General features: G+C 41.8%; 2 protein-coding genes and 1 non-coding gene across 9 annotated transcripts in view; 2 read left to right on the top strand and 1 right to left on the bottom strand.

Moving 5' to 3' along the window:
- The window catches only part of LOC143294823 (uncharacterized), a 21,904-nt gene extending 9,682 nt beyond the window's left edge, over window positions 1-12,222 (top strand). Inside the window, exons 1-3 of one of the 4 annotated variants that reach the window (XM_076606320.1) lie at window positions 5,244-5,737; window positions 7,626-7,938; window positions 9,108-12,222. In XM_076606320.1, coding sequence (XP_076462435.1) covers window positions 9,192-10,727 — 1,536 coding nt within the window. In that variant the 5' untranslated portion in view covers window positions 5,244-5,737; window positions 7,626-7,938; window positions 9,108-9,191 and the 3' untranslated portion in view covers window positions 10,728-12,222. Of the gene's footprint in view, window positions 1-5,243; window positions 5,738-7,625; window positions 7,939-9,107 lie in introns of those variants that run through there. The other 3 variants (XM_076606322.1, XM_076606321.1, XM_076606319.1) reach the window with 3 other exon arrangements.
- Window positions 3,804-3,877, top strand: Trnan-guu (transfer RNA asparagine (anticodon GUU)). The gene has a single exon. It is a non-coding gene; the product is annotated as a tRNA-Asn (tRNA).
- On the bottom strand, window positions 12,200-21,187 carry LOC143294824 (store-operated calcium entry-associated regulatory factor-like). 4 transcript variants are annotated; one of them, XM_076606323.1, is made up of 8 exons: window positions 21,062-21,187; window positions 20,047-20,188; window positions 18,784-18,890; window positions 18,299-18,388; window positions 16,947-17,057; window positions 15,961-16,067; window positions 14,995-15,209; window positions 12,200-13,762 (listed from the first exon to the last, which is right to left on the bottom strand). In XM_076606323.1, the coding sequence occupies exons 2-8, from the start codon at window positions 20,117-20,119 to the stop codon at window positions 13,386-13,388; spliced, it is 1,080 nt and encodes a 359-aa protein (XP_076462438.1). In that variant the 5' UTR covers window positions 20,120-20,188; window positions 21,062-21,187; the 3' UTR covers window positions 12,200-13,385. The 4 variants fall into 4 exon arrangements, with proteins under 4 accessions (XP_076462438.1, XP_076462441.1, XP_076462440.1 ...); XM_076606326.1 differs by having other exon boundaries at window positions 21,067-21,178; XM_076606325.1 differs by lacking the exon at window positions 21,062-21,187 and adding an exon at window positions 20,785-21,055.

The following is a 21,187-nucleotide window of genomic DNA, read 5'->3' as shown; positions in this document are numbered from 1 at the left end:
ATTTCGTCCCTAAATTTACCGCATGTCCTTTTTATGATGAAGAACGTGAACATAACTGTCACATCGGCTTCTCTACCTGCCATGCAAGGCAATTATGAGGACATGCGTCTCTCTCTCTCTCTCTCTCTCTCTCTCTCTCTCTCTCTCTCTCCGAGGCTCTCTCTGTCTCTGTCTCTCTCCCTTGGTTGTAATCTTCTCAATATTTCAATGTTCCAGTGTGTTTTTTACAATCGATCCCTCCACGGCAGTCACTCCCATGTCTATCTCGGCTAATATTGTGTTTGTGGCTGCTTTCCCCAACACGGCTGACGGCAGTAGAGTCACTCTTTGATACAGGCTTCACTGCACCACATGGCTGACGTCAACAGAGTAATAAACAATGTTTGAGGACAACTCTGAGTGTGTGTGTGTGTGTGTGTGTGTGTGTGTGTGTGTGTGTGTGTGTGTGTGTGTGTGTGAGACAGACAGAAAGACAGAGACAGAGAAACACAGAGAGAGACAGACAGAGAGAGGGAGAGTTCAGTTCAGTTACTCAAGGAGGCGTAACAGAGTTCGGACAAATCCATCATACGCTACACCACATCTGCTAAAGAGATGCCCGACCAGCGGCGTAACCCAACGCGTCTTGAGAGAGAGAGAGAGAGAGAGAGAGAGAGAGAGGGAGAGAGAGAGAGAGAGACTGGGGGGAGAGAGAGAGTGGAGAGACAGACAGACAGAGAGAAAGGGAGAGAGAGAGAGACTGGGGAGAGAGAGAGAGAGAGAGAGAGAGAGAGAGAGACTGGGGGAAGAGAGAGAGTGGAGAGACAGACAGACAGAGAGAAAGGGAGAGAGAGAGAGACTGGGGAGAGAGAGAGAGAGAGAGAGAGACTGGGGGAAGAGAGAGAGTGGAGAGACAGACAGAACTCAGAACTCAGAACTCAAAACGTTTTTATTCAAGGATTAAGATTTTAGGCATTGCCTATTCTTCCAATCTGTCCTTGCTAATCTACATCTAGTACAAATAGCACACACATAAATGAAAGGAAAAGGTTTTCATGCAGAATTGTATACATAATGAAGAACCCCCCCCCCCCCCTCCCCCCCGCCCCGCCCCCCCACACACACCCACATCCGTGCACACACATGCATACACACACTGACGCTCGCGTGCGAGCGCACACACATACATACACACACACGCACACACACACACTGACAGCACCCCCTCACTCCCCCCCCCACACACACACACACACACACTAAGATTGACAGATGGATAGGACAGTGATTCACAGAGAGAGAGAGAGAGAGAGAGAGAGAGAGAGAGAGAGAGATGTCATCAATATAGAAGTTCCAGAAACATCCGGGTGTTTAAAAGGTACAGTATTGTTACTGTCTCTGAAATCTATGTTGGCAAGTGCAGCATACTACAGTGACTACCACCATCACCAATATTACTTGAACACTTGTCACGATTATGATAGAACGAAATGAATAGATTATGCATGCATAAGAAATAGAACGAGAGAAAAAAAAAAAAAAAAAAAAGAGAGAGAAAAAAAAAAGAGCAAAACAAAACACGATGAAATGAGAAAGCAAGGAAAGAACAACAACAATAGCAACAATGACTGATACAATAAATAAGACATAACTGACCCCTTTGTTACTGCCTACAGTAATTCAAAGATCAGAGTTATTTACTGTTGGAAAGGGTGAAGATGTTTATGCAGACTTGATTTGAACATAGGAAGAGATCTGCCCGTTTGTATGTGCAAAGGAAGGGAGTTCCACAGTGATGCACCCGAAAATGCAAAACTAGTTTTGAACAAATCAATTCGGGTACGTGGCAAAATGTATTTGTTAGAGCCGTATCGGCATGAGGCTCGTGTGAGCAGGTGTTGGAGATATTGCGGTGCTAAGTTATTGTGTGTTTTGTACATGAGTAATGCTTTGTTGAATTCTAGCTGGTTTTGAAGTGGAAGGATATTTAATCTGGCTTGCTTTTCTAACGTTGACAGTGAGTGATCTGGTAGAATTAATCTGGCTGCTCTCTTGTGGAGAGAATTTAGTTTCTTGAGATGAACATCTGCAGCACAGCTCCAGACAACAGATGCATAGTTGACGTGAGAAAGACAGTGAGCGTGGAAGAACATTTTGCGAGCTTCACTGTTTATGTAAGGTCTGAGCTGATTGAGTAAGAACAGACTGCGTGCCAACCTTTTACAGACAGAATCAATGTGAGCTTGCCATTTCAGTTCTTCATCAATTATGACTCCCAAGACGCGGTGCTCGCGAACTTGATCTATGGAGGTATCATCGACATTCAGGGTGAGAACAAGGGGATTTTCTTGGTGCTTTTGTCTTGACGTGATAATCATACTCTTTGTTTTTTGGGGATGAAGTGTCATACAGTTGGATTTGGACCATTTAGAAACATCATTTAAGCCCGTTTGAAGAGAATTCTGAACTGAGGCAACGTTGGCAGCACTGGAATGAAGGGAAGTGTCATCTGCAAAAAGGGCACACGAGATTCTGGAGTCTGATAAAGACAAAGGAAGATCATTGATAAATATGCAGAATAGAAGTGGCCCTAAAACTGATCCTTGAGGAACTCCACTTTTTATTGCTCCCGTAGAAGAGAATCTACCATTGGTGAACACATGTTGTGTTCTGTCGGTAAGGAATGATTCGAAAAAGGACAGCGTAGTGGGGTCTCTGAGATACAATGACAGTTTTGTGAGTAATATTTCGTGGTCAACGAGATCAAAAGCTTTCTGTAAGTCAAGAAAAACAGCGCCTATGATTTCACTGCGGTTGATGCCAGACAACCATGAATCACACAGATGGACTAACGCTGTTTGACATGAGTGACGATGTCGGAAACCTGACTGCAAAGGATGGAAAAGTTTATGTTTTTCCAGATATTGCATAAAATGTTTATGAACATGTCTTTCGAGTGGTTTCGACAATACTGACAGAAGCGAAATAGGTCTAAAGTTGTTCAGATCAGACGTGTCTTTTGACTTCGGTAATGGAATAACTTTCGCTGACTTAAGAGCAGGGGGAATCATACCCTGTTCGATGCACAAGTTGTATATGAATGTAAGGGGGACAACGATGTAAGGGAGAGCGAGTTTTAATAGAGAAGCATTAATACCATCAGGTCCTATTGATTTTTTGTTTCTTAGACTGGAAATGAGAGCACCAACTTCATGGACTGCAAGAGGAGGTATCTTGAAGGAATCTTCTCGTTCTATTCTGCTGTTACAGAACATTAAAAGAGAGGATGGCACATTATAATTTTCCGCGGACAGTGTTTCGTTAGATTTTGTTGACTCAGCTATGTTTAGGAAATGATTGTTGAATTCATCAGGCGACCATGTGTAGTGTTTTTGAATTTTAACACAGAGAGAGAGAGAGGGAGAGAGAGAAAAACTGGGGGCAGAGAGGGAGAGGGAGAGAGACAGCCAGACAGACAGACACAGAGAGAGAGACAGACAGACAGACCAAGACAGACACAGATAGACAGACAGAGAGAGACAGAGAGACAGGAAGAGAGAAGGTAAGAGAGGCGTTTTGTCTTTATACATGTTGGCACTGTCACGACGTGTGTTCCTCAGTGTCACCAGTGACTGATAACTGTCGCAGCCATCTCGTCAGTTAACCCCTCGGCTGCTGCAGACGGGTGTGTCAGTTTATCAGTGAAGGGGTGTTGTATGACTGGGGGAACACTGAGGTGACAGCAGCCAGGTCAGGATGACGGTCACAAAATCTTTTACTGGACTTCGTCATCTAGGGGACTGCATTGCTTCTGATCTGCAGCTGTCTCTGTGGCGCAATCGGTTAGCGCGTTCGGCTGTTAACCGAAAGGTTGGTGGTTCGAGCCCACCCAGGGACGGATTTTTTTTTTTTTTTTTTTTTAATCTTTCTCTCTTAAGGTCTGACTGAGGCCAGCGTGTTGGGTTTATATGAAGATCGGCAATATCCACATTTCTTCCTCTGTGTTTTTTCCATTCAGTTTCGTTCTGAAGACGAAAACATTGCAAATTCGTCAAAAATATCATTGTAATTGATACACTGTACATTTTTTGCCCTCTCGAATGACGTAAAGGCCAGTAGAGGAGTGGAGGGGAAGAAATGTAGAGTATGTATTTCAATTCTATCAACCAGTTGACAACTTTTTCCCATCTTTTGAACTGAAAAGTAATGGGGATATTGCCCGAAGGTCAGTCACTGCTCGTTTTGGGGGTGGGGGGTGGGTGGGGAGTGGGTGGGTGGAGGGTGAGTGGGACTTCTTTTTTCTTTTTTTTAACAAGATATGTGGCGAGGCGTCCATGGATCAGACCCTACATTTTGATATCTCCTTGAAAGTGAAAACTGTTCAGCAAAATCAAACAAGTGTAACAAGTGAGTGGTTAAAGTCAGCATTGAACTTTCAATCCGAGGGTCCCAGGTTCGGATCTCGATCACGGCGTCTGGTGTGTAAAGGGCGAAGTTGTTTTTTTTGTTTGTTTGTTTGTTTGTTTTTTGTTGTTGTTTTTTTTGTTGTTGTTTTTTACGGTCTCCAAGGTCAACAGATGTGCAGACCTGTGTCTGAACCTCCTTTGTGTGTAAACACATGTAGAAGATCACTGAAATACGCATGTTGAAGAACCCGTGATCCATGTCAGCGTTCAGTGGGTTGTGAAAACAAGAACATACCTAGCGTACACCCCCACACTCCACCTCCGAAAACGGAGTATGGCTGCCTACATGGCGGGGGTAAAAAAACGGTCATACACGTAAAAGCCAAGAGTGAATGTGGGAGTCGCAGCCCATGAACGAAGAAGAAAGAAGAAGCAAAATCAGTGACACTACTTAAATATATAGAAGTATATACCTTTGTTCTTTCCACATCTTTGTTCTTTCCACATGGGTTTCATTTTACCTTGGCTCAGCAGTTAAAGGGTTAAAAGCCAAGTTGAGCAGAAAGATATTACTGCCACAACATAACAGCCACGGTTAGTTTACATAATGCAAGGCGTGAAATAAAAAGAACGCAGTAGTACGACACTTTTGTATCCTGACGTCATCAGCTTCAGACGTAGGCTTTATTGCGTTTCATGCTCACGTGACTGCAGACAATTTGCACACGCAATAGAATGGGGGGTGTCTTTTACTTTTAACACATCTGCGGTATGAAGGAGGGGCCGTGTTAAGAAATAATGTATTATAATGTATTTCTCTTTTTGTCACAACAGATTTCTCTGTGTGAAATTCGGGCTGCTCTCCCCATGGAGAGCGCGTCGCTACACTACAGCGCCACTCATTTTTTTTTTGTTGTTGTTTTTTCATGCGTGCAGTTTTATTTGTTGTTCCTATCGAAGTGGATTTATCGACAGAATTTTGCCAGGAACAACCCTTTTGTTGCCGTGGGTTCTTTTACGTGCCCTAAGTGCATGCTGCACACGGGACCTCGGTTTATCGTCTCATCCGAATGAACAGACGCCCAATTTCATTTTTCAAGTCCAAAGTGAAAGAAATGGTGAGAGCGGGGTGGACGAATTCAGACCCTCAAGGACACTGTACTGGCAGATGAGCGTCCTAACCACTGTGCCACTTCCTCCTGAAGGCCAGACAGCATTGTAGAATGGAGGGGGAAATATTTACAGAGACCCAGGCTCTGACACACCAACTAACAGACCTGGAGGAACCTGGCGAACAATCAGGCGCGGTGCACCAGTGACTCTTCTCAGAGATCAGGGGAATGACGGACAAGGTTCAGTGAACGAAACAACCAATAAGAATATTGTGCATCTCTCTCTCTCTCTCTCTCTCTCTCTCTCTCTCTTTCTCACACACACACACACACACACGCGCGCGGTTTGGCGGTTCGTTGGATGGTTGGTGATCACACTGTACATTATTCACTTACATTTAAAAGAATCGTGCATAAGTTGTTTTATACATACTCAGACGGGGAAACTTCTTTTTCATTTATCTATTTCATTTATCTATTTATTCATTCATTTTTGACTCACTTGTGTAAACAAAGTGAGTCTATGTTTTAACCCGGTGTTCGGTTGTCTGTGTGTGTGTGTGCGGGTGTGTCCGTAGTAAACTTTAACATTGCCATTTTCTCTGCAAATACTTTGTCAGTTGACACCAAATTTGGCATAAAAATCGGAAAAAATTCAGTCATCTGGTTTAAAACAATATTGCACTTCTGAGATGGGCACACACAAAAATAAAAAGAAGCCAAATTATATGCAAACTGAATTTACTGTTATATTTATATATTTTTTATTCTCTAAACTTGGCACTTTGATCTGATATTCTGACACAACAACAAGAGCAGTCGTTTTTATCATTTTTTGTTCAAACAGGAACTTCTTTTGCTAAGCATGGAAGTTACATTTATTTTGCATGTCTTTGGTGCAGATAGTAAAAAAGGGAAATTAATCTGTAATTAATGCTAGGGGGCTTAATTTGCCTTAAACTGATCTTTCTCATCTTAAACATTACATTTTGAAATTATACTCTATACATAAAAAGCGCGTGTGTTTTACTCTCAGTGTACAGGGCTTTCACTATGTTCATTCGCCCAAGAGCTCTTTTTCGGAAAATACTAAAATCAATACAACGAGTGGACTTTATAGATCTACTGGCTGAGCCCTGAAGGTCATGGGCAAAAATCAATTGCGTACACGTATTTATACATATTCAAAGTGCGTGCTCACATTCTTCGCGAACGCGAACGACGCCATTTTGTTTCAAGTTGTTGACCTGCCTGTTCAGTCCTAGATTCAATCGACAATACACGATAACATGTGATGGAAAGTTGAAGAAGGAGACTGTTAAATATTTATTCAGAGAAAGATTTGTGAATGCCTCATCATTTACTGGATTATGCCCCAAACTGCCATAAAAAATATCCACAGAATCAGTCGGAATTCACAGTGAAAAATAATAAACCGTGAGAGTTAATACCCTTGAATTGATGAAACGTAAAAATTTCCAGTCTTGACTTTTCTCAAAATGAAGTCCTTAATTTTCACTTCATACGACGTTTAGAAGTACTTGTACTTGGCTCTACATGTTTAACAAAATACTCAATTTTCATATCAACTTTAGAACTATAAAACTAAAATGAACATAAAAGAGAAATTGAATCGACGTGTCAACCAGGTGTAACTAAACTTATACATCTATCTAGATCCAGAGAAAACGGCTAAATGTTGCAGCGTGGTTGCGGCGATAGCCACGTCTCCTTTACCACGGACTTAAAAAGAATTTTTAATTGCCCTTAAAGATTTGTTGAATGCCCAAGATACACCAGAATAATATGATTTAAACAGCGTTCTCACTGCAGATACCGCAATCGATTTATCGCCCTTTAAAAAAGCATGTTTAAATGTTATATTTTTGAACGTCAGTTAAGGAGCCACGACAGTGTAATGGGAAAGACAGTTTCTTCTAACCCGAACATGCAGGGTTCGAATCAGCCGTTAGGACTTTTTTCTTCTTCTTTTAACCCGAAGCTTTATAATAACAAATATAAAACACATTTTAACGATTAGATTTTTTTTTTTAAAGTGTATCAAAAGTGAGTCTTGAAGGCCTTGCCTCTTTTGTTTTATTTACCATTCTATGTTGTTTTGTTCCAGACATCACGTGATGGCAGACAGATGACAACCTAAGTTTTGGAGAAAGCAAACACTGGCAGCTTCAGATCTGAGATCATCATCGGCTTGAGGACTCTGCTCCACCTTACGTAAGTCAGCCAGGACACTGTGCGATCTGTCTGACAGCCCCTCACTGTGCCTTCAAGGACTGTTTCGTCACGGCCCTAATGGGACAGAACTGACTTGGGTCACCTGCTGCAAACACCGCTGTCACCGTGATTCACCTGTAACGTGTTCGATCCACTGCAGGGTGTGTTCATTCTCTCTCACCATACCCACAGCTTCCTTGCTGACTGTAAGTTAAACACGAGCGTTTTATAATGAATGAATGACATGAATACTTATATATGGCGCCGATCCTCGGTCGAAAACCAAGCTCTAAGCGCTTTACAAACACAGAGTCATTTCCACAACAGGCTGCCTACCTAAGTAGAGCCAACTGACGGCTGCCACTGGGCGCTCATCATTCGTTTCCTGTGTCAGTCAGTCACATTTCAGGCACGCACACATACACACTCAGACAGACATGTAACAGTTTACCGTTTTGTATATCTACCCCGTCATGTAGGCAGCCATACTCCGTTTTTTCTTCTCTTTTTGGGGGGTGGGGGGGGCGTGCTGGGTATGTTCTTGTTTCCATAACCGATCAAGCATTGACATGGATGACAGGACCTTTAACGTGCGTATTTGATCTTCTACGTGCGTATACACACGAAGGGGGTTCAGGCACTAGCAGGTCTGCACATCTGTTGACCTGAGAGATCGGGAAAATCTCCACCCTTTACCCACCAGGCGCCGTTACCGAGATTCGAACCTGGGACCCTCAGGTTGAAAGTCCGACGCTTTTAACCACTCGGCTATTGCGCCCGTTTATGCGAATCGACTTTCAAAGTTATTGCTACAGTATTTTTGTTACGTTTTGTTGTTGTTGTTGTCTTTCATACTGTGCTTATTTGTTAAGCAGAATATGATACATTTTGCTAGAATCTATGTCAAACGAATTGAAAACACGTCTGTTGAGGTGCCGGGGTGACAATAACTCCAAACGGTTTAAGACTGGTGGTGTTGGCGTACGATCTGGATGATCCGCTGAAGGTGTATATGCAGAAGTAGACTGTACATGTAGGATCTCAAAAATGACTTGTAGACAAGCTCTAATCCAGCTGTCATCAGGCTTTTAGCCGGCTTCGTTGTGACTGGTTCATCTTGCAGGTAGTTGTATAATAAAGCTGTTTTAAATACACACTCTTTCATCGCAAGTTTTAGATTTTATTTATTTATTTTTACCACATCGTGAATTTTTCCACATTCTTAAAAAATCAGATCCAAGCAAATTACCTTAACTTCACCATTGAAAAAAGAAAACATGTAATTCAAGTCATGGCAATAAAAGTTGGTGGCAGCATTAGTTATATTGGCTACCTGTATAATGTAACACTAACATAGTATCTCGTATCTGTCCAGGTCTGTGTCATCAACCGAGGTCAGCACAGCCAGGTTCCTCCACCTCACCAACCAACCAACCACACACACACACACACACACACCATGACCAGCATGGCGTCCACCGCCCTGACCACCCGGGAGACGAACCGTCTTCACCGCTGGGCCATGTGGAGAATGACGGTCAACGAGGGCATCATCTCCTGCATCCGCGACAACGGCACCACGCGCGTCATCTACCCGGACAGCTCCTCCTCCTCCGACAGCCTCACCTCCGAGGCGCCGGACTTCCATGAGTTCCCCTTCATCACCGCTGAGCAGATGAGTCTGGCGCGGAAGCTGAACCTGCGAGAGAAGTACGGCTCCAACCACGGTCTGTCGGACGACGCCTACTTCATCTTCGGCCTTCCTCGCATCAACATCGGCAAAGACATCCCTGAAGTCACCTCCACGGGAACCCGCAGCGTGTACGAAAGCTTCAGTGAGCTGGGAGAAGCCGGGAACACCAGTCCGCGAGGTGCGGTCATCGCGGACAACAACGGCGGCGGCCTCGCCATGACGTACTCGGAGCTGGGTCCCACCCCTGACGCTCAGTCCCTGGCCTCCCACAACGACGTGGAGGTGCAGCGGATCAACGGGTACCGGGAGGAGGGGTGGAGGAATGCCCAGCCTCCTGTCCCCCGTCTGAATCTCTACAGCATCCAGGAGGAGCTCAACAACAACTCTGGAGAATCGACCACTCACTTTTCTCCCAGCAGTCGCTACCCGGACAGAGAAATCACCAACGATTACTCTTCTTCAAGCCGCTATCCACAGAGGGACGGCACCAATCCGTACTCACCCAGTCGTTACCCAGACACAGAGACGAGATTTCGCTTTCCTTCCAGAAACTACCCACAGGAAAAGACAACCAACTCCTACTACGTGTCCAATCGTTACCACGAGACAGGGATGACCAACCGTTTGCCCAGCCACTATCGGGAGACAGCAGACACATCGACCAATCGTTATTCTCCCAACCGCATTCAGGAGCGGGACACACCCAGTCACTTTGCCTCTAACCACAGCAGGGAACAGGATGAACCCATCCCAACCTACAGTGTGAAGGAAGCCATTGACCGTTACGAATCAGTCAACCGCTATGCCTCCACTTCAGGGCCAGTGTACACCACGCGTCAAATAAGCAACCGCTCCCAGTCGTCGTCCGACCGTTTCAACTGGAACGTCCGCTCACCTCCCCACAGCCCGCGACAGGATGTCTATCCCCCCTTCTCGTACTCCCGGCAGAACAGCCATTCCCCGACCAGGCGCAGCTACTCTCCCTCACCCGCTTCCCCGCGCCATAATTACTCCCCTTTGCCAACCTCCCCGACGAGTTATTCCGCCCCGCACACCACGTACAGCAAACAACAGAGTTATTCTCCTTTGCCCAGCTCACCGCGGAAGAGTAGCTTCCCTTCGGGTGGTGGTGGTGGAGTACAGGGGGTTGGCTCCCCTGGCTACGGCAACAAGACGCGGCCCACAAGACTGCTGAGTGATGGGGAGACAGAACGGCTCAAGCGACAGGCCTACTATGACTGGAGCACGCCCACCAACGAACGCTACATGATGGAGTTTGGGTCTCCGGCACGATACAGCTGAACACTGGGCAGACTTACTCTCTTATATTGTATGTACACAGCCGACACCTGGCCGTGGCAGGCAGGCAGGCATGCTTGTGTACTGCAAGTAAGCGCTTGTACCTGCATTTGCTGCATACACAAATGCTCACACATGCACACACACAAACATGCACACACACACACACACATACACACACACCTGAGCGTATGAGTCTAGCTCACTAGTCTTCTTCTGTCTCATCATTCAAGAACACATACTAGTCTATAGTTGTTGTTTTTTGACACACACACACACACACACACGTACACAAAGACCACACAAAACCATCCATGCAACACTTCTTCTTTTCTTTTCTTTTTCATCTTAATTTAACATCTTGAAATACTGTACAGAAAGGATGCACATTATATATACAACTGTGAATTATCTTGAATATGAAACAAGAGGAACTGATGTAAGGTTTTTGTGTTTTTATTCTGGATATTATTCCCATTCATTAAAAAATATTTGTGTTGTTTCCGTATCACTCTGTGATGATCTGTCTGCAAGGACAAATCATTGAATTCAATTGGGTTTTTTTAACTTATTTTTTTTTTTTTTTTTTTTTTAAGATAACAAAATAGAAATGTTCTTCCCCTCAGCAATTTCGGTTTATTCATGTGTACTTCTTGGTTTAAACAATGCTCTCTACTACATTTTTTCTAATGTGATAGTCTTTAACTGAACATAATTGATTTGACATATTTCAGTATGTCATGATATGACCAGATATACATACATATTCATGTTCCAGTTTTCAAGCGAGATTCTGTATGAATGACCTATTCCACCTTTCTGTGCCTTTCTGCTGAAATCTGTGTCAGTTTCTGTATCAGTGAGAGTCTATGGGAATTACGCTCCCTGCCTCTGTTTATGTCAGTCTTGCTGTGTCGATGAGTGTTTGAATGTGTGTGTGTATGTGTGAATTTTCTTCCCCACACACATGAATAACTTAGCTACATACATATATGTGTGAGAAAGAGTGGGAGAGAAAGTATTCATGCAGTACTTGAAGCCGAACAGAACACACACACACACACACACACACACACACACTCGTACAAACATGCTCATAAATTGTTAAAATTTGATGAAGTTTATTCTTTTTTTTTCTTTTTCTTTTTTTTTTTAAAGTTAGCCAACAATATCAAACAAAAGGCACATTAATGATAATGATCTATTATACAATGTATAGTGTTGATGAAAATGATTAGAATATTGATGTGTTACTGTTCACATCACCTGACACATACTGATGGAATTCAGACATTCTTTGTGGATAGAAAACACCAATCACAATTAAAATTTTAGCTAAACCACCCTAAAATATATTGCCCTTAACTGATCCATTAAATACACATATATCCCAAGATAATAACAGACCACAAACTTTGGACAAACAATAAAAAAACATAGGATCTGCACAGACACACATACAAACACACACTCACACACACAGAGCAAAACACAAGCACACACATACACACAAACACACACACTTGCAGAAAAACTTTCATACAAATGACTATCACAAATGAAAAATCATACATATTCAACCATTGCAATCAGTATCACAGCAACAGATGAAACCATGACAACACCAAATTCACAATAACTGTCCAGTCAATACTGAGTATAAAATACCCATTTCAAAACCAAGCAAATGAATCTGTCCACTTGACTGGAATAAATTTACATTTGCAGGTCAAACTTGAAAGAAAAATTATTTTTACATTCAATGAGAAAGAAAGCCTCAGAATAAGTAAACAACATGGGACACACACACAGGCTCGGCTTCCCAGTCAAGAAGTACTTTCACACCAAGAAGTTAACAAATGTGTAGTTTATGCTTTTATACCAATGTTGATGAACTTATTTCAGGTTTGACTTAACATCCCTGCCACATAGTTAGTCATAGAAATGATTTAAAGCAACAACAACAAAAATATATATATATATATATGTTTATTAGAATCAACAGTGTTATGTTCTTCATAATATGACAGATATTCATCTTTAAAAAAAATGAAGAAGAAAGAATGGGAGAGAAGATATGTCTTCTTCTTTTTTTTAACTTAATACCAGTAATTACAGTTTACCAACTTTTGTGTAAAGGCATATAATAAATTACAGAATTTAACCTCTAACCTTTTTATAAATTCTCATCAATATTTGTTCAACCATTCTACTACAGTATAATTCAGAAGCAAAGTCATACCACTCCACCACCCCTCCCCCCAAAAAAACTGCCAATACAGAAATTTGTAAAATACAGAAGTATCAGTGAAGAAAAAGAAAAAAAAAAAGGGGAATGCAAGCTGATTAACCATCTGGGCTGCAATAAAAAAAAAAATTTCCCTCCAGAACTGTGTAGATTTTCTCTCCACTCACATCACATATATATGATCACCACAACTTCATACATGCACCCACTTTTACACACTGAAAAACATTCACACATCCTTCATGTCATGATGTGAAACCGGTCTTGCTCATTATGCATTTTTCCCACCAACAGGCCCTCTTTATATGCAGGCAGAAATTAAAAACCGAGGAAAAGGGTATAGAAAAAGTACCCATGTCCAATCAACGCCTCTTCATTCCCTCCAGTGGTACAGAAGAAGAGTGGATGTCCAATCAACGCCTCTTCGTCCCTCCAAAGCCAGACGCCGTGCGAGTGCCGGAACTGACCGAAGCGCCACCACTCCCAGATCCGAAGAACGAAGATGATCCCTCATAGCTGGTTCGGCTGCCGCCAGACCCCCAGCCTGAAAACCAGCCCCCGGTGTTGTGGTGTGAGTACCCGCGGCCCCACCCATAGCGCGGCTGCTGGTAGTGGTGGTGTGTGTAGCCCCCGTAGCCGGTGTTCCGCCCAAACAGGTATCCCAGGATGCCTCCTGTGGCAGCCCCGGACCAGAAGCCCCCTCCCTGGTTCTGGGCTCCGGTTCCTGTTCCAGTGTAGGCCCCGCTGCCCTGACAGCCGGCGCTGCTGCTGCTGGAGCCGTAATAGCCGCCTGCAAGTGGAAAGGGGTGGGGGGAATAAAAATCAAGGTTCCTGAGGGTGTGACCAGAACAAACTAATGTCATACCTTTTCCAGACCAAGACTGAAAATGTTCCATACCAAAACACAGAGCCAAACGGAGTCAAAATTTTGTCCGCCATCCTGCTAAGAAAAGGGGGTTGGCAGACCTCCCTGTTTCAATATATAATTCCACCACTTTTTGTTTTGTTGGGGTTTTTTGGTTTTTCCTTTCCAGAAAAAAAAAATCACTAAGCTCTCTGCTGAGTGGTACCAATCAAGGGTTTTTTCAAATAAATTTCCAAGACTTTTCCTGACCCTAAAGGTCAAAAGTAATTTTTTCCGAGACTTCCAGCACTGGAAACGGTTCTATCATTTTTTCTAGATACTCCCGGACTTTGTACAGTACAGCCTTGACTCTGTACAAAATGTGATCATGAAGGGAGCTGATACACCAATGCAGCTTTGACAAAAACCAAACAATACGGGTACTACATCTCATATAACCAGATAGCTTTTTTTGTCGTTTTTTCCTGTCTCTTGGAAACAAGTCCATAATTTGAGGATCATGCAATAATTCCATCATCAACTCGATCTTTCATTCATCAAATTACCTTTCTTTCCTTCATGAGGTTTCCAATCAAAAAGAGGTTTTCTCAGCACCGACCCATCCAAACTGGATATGGATTACACAATCAGTCATGGCTTTGTTTTTGTTTGTCACAGCATTTTCATTTCTAAATATTCCAGACTGAAGGTTCTTGTGTATCCTTCTGGTCTTTGTTTGATAGCCAAAGCTTTTAAATCTGTGAATACGGTAAAAAGACAAAGATCATGACACAGTCTCCTTGGTTTAGTTCTGTCAAGATGATCTGAAGTAACTGAGACTTTGAACTTCGGCAGACTTTCTTACATGAGAGAAAACTCCTGAAAAAACAGAGTAAACAAAAAGAAGGGAGGCAATTCATGAGTGAAATGAGGCCAAATTTCTGTGGATCAAAAATATCATTTGTTGCAAAACTGATTAAGATCACGGATTTTTACTTCCTGTTGGTCAAGTGATCAAAACCGGAGAAATCTTTCTTGCTTTTGGTATGCATACATTGTGTGTGTGTTGGTGAGTGTGTGTGTGTGTGTGTACTCACTGCCACCAACACCCATTCCCTCACACCCTGTCTTCCCAAACCACATCCTGCACACCCACCCAACCCCTCCCTATCTCTTACCACTGCCAGGCATGTAATCCTGACGGAAGCCGTAAGGGGGGGGACTGTAGGGAGGAGGGCTGTCTCCCCTGCCTGCCTGTGCGCTCTGGGTGCTGTCCCCTGCAGCCGTGGCGCTCGGTGCCAGACAGCTCTTGTAGACGACGTAGATTACCAGCGCTATGCCCCCCAGAAACAGCAGGTCACCCACCACAGATTTGCCCTTCTTGCCCCACGATCTGAAATCAAGACAGTAACAAAGGTGATCATTATGGTTTCGCTTCGTCAGGTCTCCACCACTCAGCTTTTTTTCAAGTCTGTCCTTAAAACCCACCTCCTCTTCCCATTATAGCCTCCCTTCCCTGCTTCTTCCTGGTCTTCAATTTTCCTGGTTTAGAGTTATGCATGCGTGTGAATGACTGGTGTGAAAGCACTTTGATTTTGTTTGTGCACACGATTTACCTCTGATATGAATACTAATTATTATCATTATTATTATTATTATTATTTACCCAGTGTAACGTCAAGCAATATAAATATCCATGCTCTTCATAAGCCATAAGTGTATAACTGCAACACAATGGAGGAAATCATCTGCACATATGGTAAGTGCATGCATTAGTATACATGCAGTTTGCATCAGTTTGACATGGTACAGTATATGGCAGCAAATATATGTTTAATTTGACCAACTCTGCGTGTGAGTGAGTGTGTGTGTGTGTGTGCGTATGTGTGTGTGTATGCGTGCAAGTGCATGTGTGTCTGTGTATGTGGAAGTGTGCATGTGAATGTGTTCAAGCATGTACATGTGTGCGTGCGCAAATGCATGTGGCAAGCAAGGGTGTCTCTGTACGTGCATGCATAATAAATGTGTGTACTGACACAAGCAGGCACCTACTCCATCTCTCTGTCTTTTAATGAACAACATCTGAATTTAAAAGCAGACTGTGCACAAAGCCAACCCATTCGCACCTGTCTCCAGATCCTTACCCATGGTGATGATCCTGATGGTAACTGTGGGAGTCACTGTAGCTGTGGCTCTTCTGCTGCTTGTAGCGCTGGTACCCTTCCTCCGTCAGGTCCAGTGTGAACTCCAGCTGAACCGACAGACAAGGCGCTGATACACTCATTTTGTGGAATGAGCAGATGGACAGAACAGGGGATCCAATGAGGGATGGAAAAGATGCAGAACAAAAAGGAATGAAGACAGACACATATAGACAGAGAGAGAGAGGCTGGGACAGAGACAGAGAATAAGCAATCAGGATTCTGATGACACAGCCAACAACAACAAAAAAAGAAGAAAAAAAAAAAGACTCAAATATGCCAGAAGTAAAATGCATTGATTCTTTAATTCAATAAATCAATCATCTAACAATCAATTAATGATTATCTTAAATTACCAAACAAAAACAAAACAAATAATAAAGTTTTTTGTTGTTGTTGGTTTTTGTTTTGTTTTTATAAAATTTACACAATTTTACAGATTTCCACCACAACAAAGACATTTACCTAAAGAAAGAGAAGTCTGAATGGTTTATTGTTTAGGCCTTTCTGCCCGTGACAACAGGGGTAGGGGGGGGGGCTTCCGTGTTAACATCCATTATAAAGAACAGCGCCAATATATGTAAAGCAAACAAAGTACCTAAAGAAAGAGAATTCAAATGAATAATAAATTAGGAGGTAGAGGAAAAAAGAAAAAAACATTTGTCAGACGTTCATCGTCAATATATATGAAATCAACCAAATTAACATGAGCAGTGCACATTCTGACACTGAACTAGTCACACCAACAGTGACTACATAAATAAAGCAGAATGAAAGATGTGAACACAAGCACACACACACCTTGCAGGAATGCACACACACACATACACATATTCTCTCTCACACATGCCAAGGCACACATCCAGAAACACTCACACTCACAAACTGAAGGAGAGGAACAAAACAAAAACAAAAAAAGCAGCACTCACTCCACAAGAGCCCTTGAGGATGTAAGGGTCATTGGGATGGTCATAGCCCTCACAGGTCACCTCCACTGACCCAAACCTGAAGGCATTGTCCATGTCTGCCTTACACTCCCACTGCAAAACACACACACACACATCTTTGTTTTCATTATCATCAACTATCACTCTGACCCTTCTAAACAATAACTCTAATGCTATTTCCACACTGTTAAAGGAAAGCAAAACAAACAAACAAACAAAAACTAAAGCTATCCATGGTGAGTGAACAGGCTTCAAGGCAAATTCTTTCAGATTGTGGAATGGAAAGACAAAGGTTCAGATCAAAAGATATGAATTTGGGTTTCAGGAGTGAGAGTGGAATGTGAAGTAAGTTTCACGATGTGATAGGGTTCTGGCTGGCTCTAGGCTAGTTATTTAGCATTTCATTCATCTGCATTTAGTATTTCTTTCTTCTTAAGCAAAGATTAGAGGAAGTGTCACAGTCCAGAAATACTAACACCTGTCACAGTCAAGAAATACTAACACCCTTAAACTAAGCCAAAGATCTTACATCCCAGTATTATAATCATGTACAGGGTTCGTCATTAACATTTTTTCACATGAGCGCCTGCGCTCTAGTTTCAGAATTTTGATGAGCGCAAACTGAAAACTAAGAGCGCACACTAAAAACATAGAGCAACAAGTCTCAAACATAAATTCATTTTCTCACCTTTAATTCTTGTTTACATCAATTCCTCTTCGATACTTGAGTCACTTCATCCATTCTCCTCACTCTCACTCTCGTGTGCTCCACTTTTCTACTCTTCAAGTCTGAAGAGCGCTCTTTTGCATAGCCTCCCCTGATTCACTAGGCCTACTTCCGGTTGAACTAACAAAACGTAAACAGACGGCTTTCAAACTTCGGTAAATGCAAAACGATCGCGCTTTTGACTCTTGTTTGTGATGGACAATGGAATAACAATTTAGATACAGTAGTGTATGCTTATGTCTTTTCAAAATCAAGAGCGCAAGCGCTCTGAGTCAAGGAATTTTCCAGAGCGCAATTTGTTTTTTCAGAGCGTTCCGCTCAGCGCTCCCGTTAGTGACGAACCCTGATGTACTATTTCAATAAGAGATAAAGATATACACACAAGATCAAAGCAAGCTGGGATAAAATGAACATCAAGCACCAATACATGCTTAAATCTGATGAGGGCTGTTTGCATTTCTTTGGCTGGTACTGGAACTTTCATAGCCTAATTACCAGCTACACTATGCGCACAACAGTCTTAGCAGTACATTGTACAACCTTGTGTAATGTTTACAAAACATTTCACTTTTTTAGTCTGTTAAATACCACTGACTGATAAGCTTACCTGAATGTCGTAACCATCTGACCCTCTGTTGTAGCACTGTACTCTTGTGGGCATGTAATACCCTTTGGCTGTTCCCCCCACACACGTCAGCTGTCAACACAACAGAAAAATAAGATCACTTTAGAGAATAGTTTAGTACAGGTGCAGATACTATTAAGTCGCAAATGCAAAAGAATACAACAATGCCAAACAAAATTTGAAAAACAGGTGAGGAAATTTGCAGAACTCACAAGCAGAAGCACCCAAATAATGTAACTGAATTACAGATTACGGAGCTGCATATGCTGAACAGATACATATACTATCGTATAAAATAGGAAAACAATAGGTTGAAAGGATATTGCTGACTATAGTTCAACCAGATCAACAGCTCTGTGGTACGAAACATTTAATGCACACAAACCATTCTTTTCTTATTTATCGGTTCTGATTTGGCAGAGATAATCAGTTTTGGTATGTCAGAGATTTACAAACTTTTTTTTTACCTGTGGAACAGGAGAGGATCTTCGTCCTGCTGTCATCTTGTCTTTGTGCAGCGTCAGAACTGACACATCGCTTAGCAGCACACGGTCGGGATGGCCACCAAAGGCACCTGCAAACCCACAACACCAACACTCTCAATGCTGGAATACTTGTGATTATGATATTTATCATCTAAATTGTCATTCTAAAATACTGATATAATGTGCCTTGAGCTGAACTGTTTTAATGGAAGGCACAATAGAAATAAACTCTTAATATTATTATTATTTATACAAGTATATATGCACATCAATCAAATATGTTTATAAACAACATGACAATAAAGGACAGGGGAAAAAAATCAAAATGAGGCAAAAATTAATAAGTTTGTGTTTTTTGTTCAAGAAACAAATACAATAACTTTTGCTCTTTGCCAGATAAAAGCACACACATTCAACTGCAGGATTCAGGGATTCAAAATCAAATTGTACAATTCTGCCTTATTTAAGAGCAACAGTTCTTGTTTCTTGCTTAACATCACAGTACATATGATAGTACAAATGAAACATTTTTTCCCTGTTCTGGGTCAAACTGAACTGGAAAACAACTTGAACACATTTCAAGGTTATTACCCCGGCTGATAAACAATGCAACTCACACCATGTGGACGCAGACAGTGAGACACTTATACATAATATGCTTGACCCAATGTTATCCTGTCTTTGCAATATAGTACATAAAGGGTGCCCCTGTGTGTGTACACGTGCAAACAAAAGGGTGCCCATGTTAGTGTACATGCATGTGCAAACAATGTACAAACATCAATGAGTGTATAATCAGTATAATGTATGCATCTGTATCTATTATCAGAAAATGTAATGTAGGAAGCATTTGTATGGGCATTACTCAATGTGTTCACATGGTAACATGAAATAAGACAGATCTATCATATGCATTTATCTGAGACTGCTCATCTGAGACTGCCCATGTTTACATGTGTATGTAGATATATGTAAGTGTTTTGTCACCTTCTCTGTGTATATTACTATATATAGACATATATTATAGGCATGTGTACACTTCACACACACACACACACACACACACACACACACACACACACACATGCAGAGAGTGGATTAAGACTAAATCAAAGACAGTGGAGAAACAGAGACTAACAGCATGATAGACAGGAAAGACAACAAGCCAAATTACAGCAAACATTCAGATGATAATGATGGTATAAAACAAAACAAATGATAGCATGTTTCCAGATGACCACATACCCACTGCAACCGTTGTGGTACAGACAATGGCAAGGAACAGAATGGCCATATGCCTTCCTGGAGATGGTCCCATCTTTTCCACTCTTTCAATCTTTGTTAGTCCCTCTTGACACGTGATTCTCTTTCGGCTTTACTCTTTCTCCTGCCAAATAACATCACAAATTTTATTTTATTTTTTCAGAAAAAGTACTTATTAAAACTGCTTGCATTTGATCTGTCACATACTGACATAGTTACTGTGTATCAAAAACTGAATTACATTAAACCATTCCCATTGCAGTGATTACTGATTTAAGTCAAACAAGCACTATTCACCAATTTCTCAAGCAAACTATTAATAACACTAACTGTCAAGTAAACATCATCAAAAGTTACAATAAAAACAAATCAAAATGAAGAATGATTAAAGTGCAGTACCTGACACGTTACTGATTGTTTCATTATTTGTCAACAATCTGTTATGTTGGTAGTATCTGGCACATCTCACAATCTGTGGCTGCATTGCTTTTACATGAATTTGGCAAGTCTAGTTCTGATTCTATATAAATGGGAAAAGAAAAACCATGAACACACACACCACACACACACACACACACAGAGAGAGAGAGAGAGAGAGAGAGAGAAACACAATGTTCACACATTGTGATTGTGACATTGGGCATTGATGAAACAGACACTCTCCAAATAGGAGGAGAAAGCACATTAATTAGCATTATGTCTAACTAAAAACAACACTACCTTATACAGTTTTAGGCAAGACTTCACACCTTGACTATCCTTTGCCAATGTTGATCAACAAAGTACAACTGAAGAACTAGATATCTAGATGAAGTTTTCCGTCTTGTCAAAAAAGAGAAACTGAGAATATCTTCCTGGTGAGAAAAATAATAATCGAACTCAACCACGAAATAAAACTGATTAAAACAAAAGACCAATGTCAGACACGCAGCAATCAATTCCAAAATGTTCCAATCTAAGAATGATTGGTAAACGTTTGCTGACAGCAGTAAAATACCTTACGATGTGCTTCGAGGATGATGAAAATAACCTGTCAGTTGCGACGAATTACTTAAAATAGAACTGAACATGGCCAATCAAAAACAGACCAGTATTGTTGTTTTGATGACGCATAGACATAAAC

Source organism: Babylonia areolata, chromosome 20 (genome assembly GCF_041734735.1).
Source record: "Babylonia areolata isolate BAREFJ2019XMU chromosome 20, ASM4173473v1, whole genome shotgun sequence".
Lineage (NCBI taxonomy): Eukaryota > Metazoa > Mollusca > Gastropoda > Neogastropoda > Buccinidae > Babylonia > Babylonia areolata.
This window is presented reverse-complemented; position numbering and strand designations above follow the sequence as displayed.

What these genes read in the sequence shown, in the direction of transcription:
- LOC143294824 (XM_076606323.1), bottom strand. Translation starts at nt 20,119, where the DNA reads ATGGGACCATCTCCAGGAAGGCATATGGCCATTCTGTTCCTTGCCATT. An exon ending in TACCACAACGGTTGCAGTGG is followed by an intron (nt 18,891 to 20,046) that starts GTATGTGGTCAT and finishes GTGGGTTTGCAG; the next exon opens with GTGCCTTTGGTGGCCATCCC. An exon ending in GGATTACATGCCTGGCAGTG is followed by an intron (nt 13,763 to 14,994) that starts GTAAGAGATAGG and finishes TTCCACTTGCAG; the next exon opens with GCGGCTATTACGGCTCCAGC.